Source organism: Perkinsus marinus (assembly GCF_000006405.1).
Source record: "Perkinsus marinus ATCC 50983 genomic scaffold scf_1104296938764, whole genome shotgun sequence".
Taxonomy (NCBI): domain Eukaryota; phylum Perkinsozoa; order Perkinsida; family Perkinsidae; genus Perkinsus; species Perkinsus marinus.
The window spans coordinates 69,519-75,626 of NW_003213327.1; the positions used below are offsets into that span (position 1 = coordinate 69,519).

At 50.6% G+C, this 6,108-nt stretch overlaps 3 protein-coding genes across 3 annotated transcripts in view; all 3 read right to left on the minus strand.

Annotated features, from left to right (window-relative positions):
* Positions 1-934: 934 nt before the first annotated feature.
* On the minus strand, positions 935-1,537 carry Pmar_PMAR021191 (hypothetical protein; the record flags this gene model as incomplete). The annotated part of the gene is made up of 1 exon (XM_002782596.1): positions 935-1,537. One exon carries the CDS (start codon positions 1,535-1,537, stop codon positions 935-937), a length of 603 nt encoding a protein of 200 aa, XP_002782642.1.
* Positions 1,538-3,416: 1,879 nt separating this feature from the next.
* On the minus strand, positions 3,417-3,998 carry Pmar_PMAR021192 (hypothetical protein; the record flags this gene model as incomplete). The annotated part of the gene is made up of 1 exon (XM_002782597.1): positions 3,417-3,998. One exon carries the CDS (start codon positions 3,996-3,998, stop codon positions 3,417-3,419), a length of 582 nt encoding a protein of 193 aa, XP_002782643.1.
* Positions 3,999-4,352: 354 nt separating this feature from the next.
* The window catches only part of Pmar_PMAR021193 (retrovirus polyprotein, putative), a gene marked incomplete at both ends in the record, with an annotated part of 3,401 nt that continues 1,645 nt past the window's right edge, over positions 4,353-6,108 (minus strand). Inside the window, one exon of the mRNA XM_002782598.1 lies at positions 4,353-6,055. Within this exon, the coding sequence (XP_002782644.1) occupies positions 4,353-6,055 (1,703 nt within the window). The remainder of the gene's footprint in view (positions 6,056-6,108) is intronic.

Below are 6,108 nucleotides of genomic sequence, written 5' to 3' on the forward strand. Positions count from 1 at the left end.
CCGTTCACCAGGTTACCCCAATCGTCACGAGGGAGCTGACCAAATACCAACTGATAGGGGCTGATCTTCTCTCGGAACGTTGGTGTTCGGTTGTGTACCCGGGCGGCGACAGACAATGCCTCGGGCCACGAGGCTGATCCCGACTGAGCGACGACCTGCCGAACACACCGCTTCATCTCTTGATGAGCACGTTCGCATTTGCCATTCATACGGGCCAAGTAAGGTAACGACGTCTTCTCCTCTATCTGGGAACCATACATCGGACCGAGGCTCGATTGGATCGAGATATCGAAAATCGATCGATTGTTCGGTGCTAATCAATCGAGGATGCTACGGCGGGCGCACGAATCGATTCGATTCGAGAAATCGATCCGCCTCGAAACTCAAAATCCATTGAAATGTTCTTTTACGTCGGCATTGAGGCTTAGTTCGACAACAATTTAGGACGGCTGCCGCAGAGCACATCCACGCGCGCGTAGCGCGCGAAAAAAAAATAAGGGTCGAGGCTAGACCGCTCAGTTGATAGCCACAGGCAGTGCCTGTCATGCACTGGTACCCTTACTGTCTTGCCACTCTTGAACTCAGCGCCCTATAAAGAGTGTAGATAGCATGTAGTCGATGAGTTAATTGCATATGCAAAATGAATGATTTAATCGAAAGGTCAAAGACACAATAGATTCTATCAAATAGAAGAGTATGACATTTGATGACACCGCTTAGTATGATTTACATACCATCGATTTAATCAACTCATATTCGACATTTATGTTCATCAACCCCATAGACATTAGTTTCAAGTAAGCTAGAAGTAGGGTCGCCTGATGCACTCGACAGCGAATCAAACACTGAAAGCTTGTAGTTGTGGAATCAGCCTCAGAATTGCATAATAATTATCACCGAAGCATGTGAGACTCACATTGTGAGTTTCTCACATCTACTTGTCATTGTCCCACAATCTGTATGTGTGACGAGTTTTGAGAAGTGCTTCAACAACCTCCATTCTCATTCTGGTGCGCTTATCACCTATGATATCCCGGATCTCGGAGAACAGACTCTCCACACATGCCGTTGATATAACCACCCCGCGTGCCACCGTTGCCGTGCGAGCAAGATAGGGATAATCCAGCTTAGCAGTATTCCAAAAGGTCTCATAGTCTTCACAATGCCCACCCAATTTAGCCCATTGCTTAACTTCTTTATCGATCAGCAGGGCTTTTTCATCAGCTGTTCTGTCCCTACCCCTCTCACTCCACCTAGGCAAGTCTTTCACGTCAATCAATCCTTGCAGGAGGCTGTCGTCAGCAATTTCGACCACTTGTTCTAGCATATTAGCTTCAGCAGCATCATTCTCGCTAGTACTATGATTAGTGTGTATATTGTTTTCGTTGCTGTTCTCGGTGATGAGCGACCATCCTTTTAGCGCTTCGATTAAGTCCTCACGGCGGAGAATAGACTCTTCACCCTTGATACGTCTTCTATACTCAGTAACCATTTTTAGCTTCTCTACACCTCTGACCTTCGTTGCAGGGTGCAACATTGCAGGGAGCAAAGCGTCTGGGGTAAGGTTACATATGACCTGCAATCGAGAGATCCAATCGGAAACTACGTGTCCATTCCGAGGTACCTTCAGGAAGAACTGCTCTTTGACGTTACTGCGTACCATTTGCAAATCCTCAAATTCTCCAGGAGGAGAAGTTTGAAGGAATATCCAGCACCGCTCAAGCTTCCTGAGGATTCACAGACTACTTCAAGGCGAAGAAAATGAACCACTCCGTTTGACTCACACAATGGATTTTACTGCCGTTCCCGGCTTCCTCCCTTGCATAACTTTGGTCGCTATGCGAAAAGGGATTAAGAAGCTACGAATTTGAATCAATAGCTCTTTGTTCGAAAGCAAGTTCTGGAAGTTCCTGAGCGCAATAAAGTTAACACTACTGGTTAGTTTTGGCCTAGAACAGCTGGACGCTTTCTAAGCTTGGATCTTACTAAGCTGACTTAAGGTATCACCTCGTTTTATTCTTTTCTCTGAGAAGTTCTTCAATACCCGACCAGCTCTTAATTATCTTATCGATCATCTCATAAACAGAGTCCCAGCGAACTGTGCTCCTTCGCTTTAGCCTGATCTGACCGTTGAAACATACACAGCGACTCTATTACTTGTTGTATCCAAGACGTGCTAGCTTGCCATTCAGCTTCGACCTCTTGAAGTACGCAACGAGGCGCGAGCTTGTCAGAAGAACCGACTCGACCGGAGCCGTTGCCTGCTCCTCGAGAAAAGCTTCAAGAGTCTCTCCAGTGTTCATGCTGCGTAGCGCATCCTCGCAGTTGTCTATCGCATTGTCCACAGGGTGTGTCATCCCGGCCTTCAGGGCGTTTTGCACCATATGTGCAAAACAGCACACGGAGGCCATATTGCCTTGCCCGAGAGCCGCCGTATTCGCCGAACAGCTATCACTGGCAAATAGCACCTTTTCTATCGGGATTTGATATCTAGAACATACCTGAAAACATTAATACTGTTCACTGAGCTTCAGTGATCCATTGCTCCTCGATATTATCGAGTCGATGAATGGACTAACTGGCGGTTAGTCCAAAAATATAGAGTCGATATTTATGGACTAACCATTAGTCGCTAACGTTGAGATTACCCGTTCCAAGCTTTCCTGAATGTCATCAGCGGTCATGGTCTCTGGTGTCTCCAGTGCCAGAAGAACGCTCCGCTGCACGTCGTTAACATTCAAAAGTGTGGTGACTCCAAGCACATTCTCGTGCTTATGGTGGCTGGTCCAGCCGTCGAAAAGTATCTACAACTCGCAGATTGCAAGGCTGACAGATACCTCCGTTAGTCCGCCTTCCCAATACCGATCCCCTGCTGACCTTTTCCCGTACTACCATTATTGGCTTTGGCTGCTGAGCTAGGTGGTTCTTAATCTTCTCTGTGGCGTCCGCCCCTTTCTTCAACATGTCGTCAGTAAGAGTCTTGGGGCAAAATAAGACTTGCGATGCATCGAAGCCCGACCTATTTTCTGCCCCCACCTGAGCCGCGACCTCAACGAATTTCTTGAATGCTGCTATCTGGGTTCCGTTGAAGCTTATACCAGGCACGCATGCCAGCAGATCAACCAACGCCGCATTCACAGCAGATTTCTGATTGGAATTGACCTTCCGTTTCTGGTAAAAGTACGATGCTATTGGTGGCTGATCCCTTTGTTCGTCGCATCCGTTGTCGATATGGCATAGAAGCGCCGAAGTATTTTGCTTCCTCATAGAGTAAACCTGTCCACATTTCTTGCAGACCGCGCGCTCTGGGTAGACAAACCCAGTTCGCTTGCACCGAATGACATGAAACTGCTCCCACACCCTGCTTGGCTTTGAGCGGCGATTTTCTTTGGGGCAAGTGTCGTATTTCTCGTAATCTAGCTTAGACTTGCACGGCGGTTCAGCGTAGGCATCAGGTGGAGCCTCAACAGTTCTTGCTGAGATCTGAGAGGGGCGGGAGAGAGTACCAGAGGAGCGAGGAGGAGAATCACCGGAGCGAGAGGGAGTACCAGAAGAGCGACAACGAGCACCAGAGGGGCGAGAAGGAGCACCAGAGGAGCCAGGAGGAGCACCAGAGGGGCGAGAAGGAGTAGCAGAGAAGCGAGGAGGAGCACCAGAGGGGCGAGAAGGAGTACCAGAGAAGCGAAGAGGAGCACCAGAGGGGCGAGAAGGAGCACTAGAGGAGCCAGGAGGAGCACCAGAGGGCGAGAAGGAGTAGCAGAGAAGCGAGGAGGAGCACCAGAGGGGCGAGAAGGAGTACCAGAGAAGCGAAGAGGAGCACCAGAGGGGCGAGAAGGAGTAGCAGAGAAGCGAGGAGGAGCACCAGAGGGGCGAGAAGGAGTACCAGAGAAGCGAGGAGGAGCACCAGAGGAGCGAGAAGGAGCACCAAAAGAGCGTCGAAGAACACCACGAGAGCAAGAGTGCGCTTCAGGAGAGCTGTGCTCAGAAGACAGATCCATAATGGGTGCTATCCCAGTTTCAATCCTGCGACGCTTTCTGCCACCAGAGAAGCCACCTCCAATACCGGGTGGAAAGAATCCGGAACCCTGACCTCGCGGCGTTGCTGCATTCGATGTAGGCATGAGAAAGCGAATGGTACGTTGTGCTACGACAAACGAAATCAGATGGTATACGCAGGAAAACTTCTAGGCTATGTGCTTCCGAAGCAGTGCTTCGTTTAACGATGAACGGCGCGAAATGCGCCGTGACACGGCGGCTAACGGCCGCCGGCCATGCAGCTTGGCTACTATTTCAACAACAATTAGCAGCGCTACACTATAGCGGCTCAACTATTTGTAGCAGTAACTCAAAACTTATAGGCTGTATGTCACGGGTTTGGGTTTCAGTGGTTTCATTGTGCGCAACTTTTCAAATAGAAAATACATAAAAATGCCGGTGCCTTGGATCGAACCGGCGCCCTTGAATCGAGAGAATCGATTCGAGATCGATTCTCGGTTCCCGGTATCGACATTGAGCCAATCGATTATATAACTTCTGGGACCGAATCGATTCGAGATCGAGCCTCGAAACTCGAAAAGTTCAGAAGTATGCTGGGAACGAGCCTTCCAAGCTCGGACGACTTCAGCGGTGAAGGCACCATCACGATCATGCAGTATAGTTCGTGGCAGATCGAAATCCATACCCCAGCTCTTCAAGAGAGTCGCCACGAACTCGCCTCCGCACCGCGTCCTAGTGGCAGCGAAGCGGACGTAACCAGTGCATAGATCCATAATAGTTAGACTGAACCGATACTGTCCCACCGACGAGACCTCATATGGTCCCGTATAGTCCACACTGATAGCCTCAAATCGACCTGGATAACGACGAAGGCTGAACTTGCCCAAATTCCGGTTAGTACGAGCCGACTCCACCTGGCAGGTGTGGCACTTGCTTGTCCATGTCCTACAGCAGACCTCCATTGACGGCCACCAGCAGTGTTGGCGTAACAGACACTTCATCATGGCAGGAGAGGGGTGACCAGTGGCCACTCTGGAGTGAACCAACCAACATAGGTACTCCCGAATGAGAACCGACTTGGTCTCGCCCTCGATGTCAACACGGATTGTGCCAGCTGGCACCACCACCAGCCAACGGGGTAGATGAGTAACCGGCTCCAGAGAGTTCATCATGAGACAATGGTCAAATAGTATGAACCGGTCCAGCCAGTCGGGTGTCGTTGTGTTAGGATCGCCCTTGTTCGCAACCAACTGGTAGATCTCAGAGATAGTCTTCCCTAAGAACTTGGTAGTACCGTCTTGTGGCTGAGCTTCACGACACGCCTCCTGGATAGGACCAACTAAGGGAGGTGGAGCCCACTCACAGTCACCAAGAAAACCGTTCCCGGGCTCCCCCGAACCGACCGCCGTTTGTAAGCATCGGTCAGTCTGCACTGCCTCCTCATCCCGATTCAACAGGTGGTTGGTCAGGCGGCTTAGTGCATCAGCAAGACCGTTCTCCACGCCCTTCACGTGTTTGAAGCAGATAGACTTGAACACCAAGAGGTCGCTAGTCATGTTGAACCACCGGAGCCAACGCTGTCCTCGTTGTAGAGACGGGAGTAGACGCTCGCTCTTTTCCATGGTGGCCCATTTATACAGGCAACCAGTATTGTCCGTGAGGACGTACGCCGTCGTCATTGAGGATATCAGCCACGGGCGGAACCGACAGAGGGCAACATACACCGCATAGCCTTCCCGGTCCCACGAAGGCCAACTCCGTGAAGCCGAGTTGAGTACCTTGGATCCCCACATAAGTAAACTCCCAGACTGGGCGAGGGAGTCGGCAGATACCTCCTTACTAACGTCAATAGACCACAGACAAAAACCGATAGCCACGTCGCTCGCATCGGCCTGAACCACATAGCGTCTGGAGGGCCCCGGAGATGTTTCCTCAACCGAATAAAAGGGCAGATACCGTTGTTCGAAGCGTCGACGGAGACGGTCATAGGCGGCGTCCGACTCAGGAGTCCACTTGAGCCGACCCGAACCCTTGAGGAGGTCGTTGAGGGCACCCATGTCTTCAGAGAACTCAGAGGGCTTTCGGATATAGTGATAGGCCGTCCGACAATAC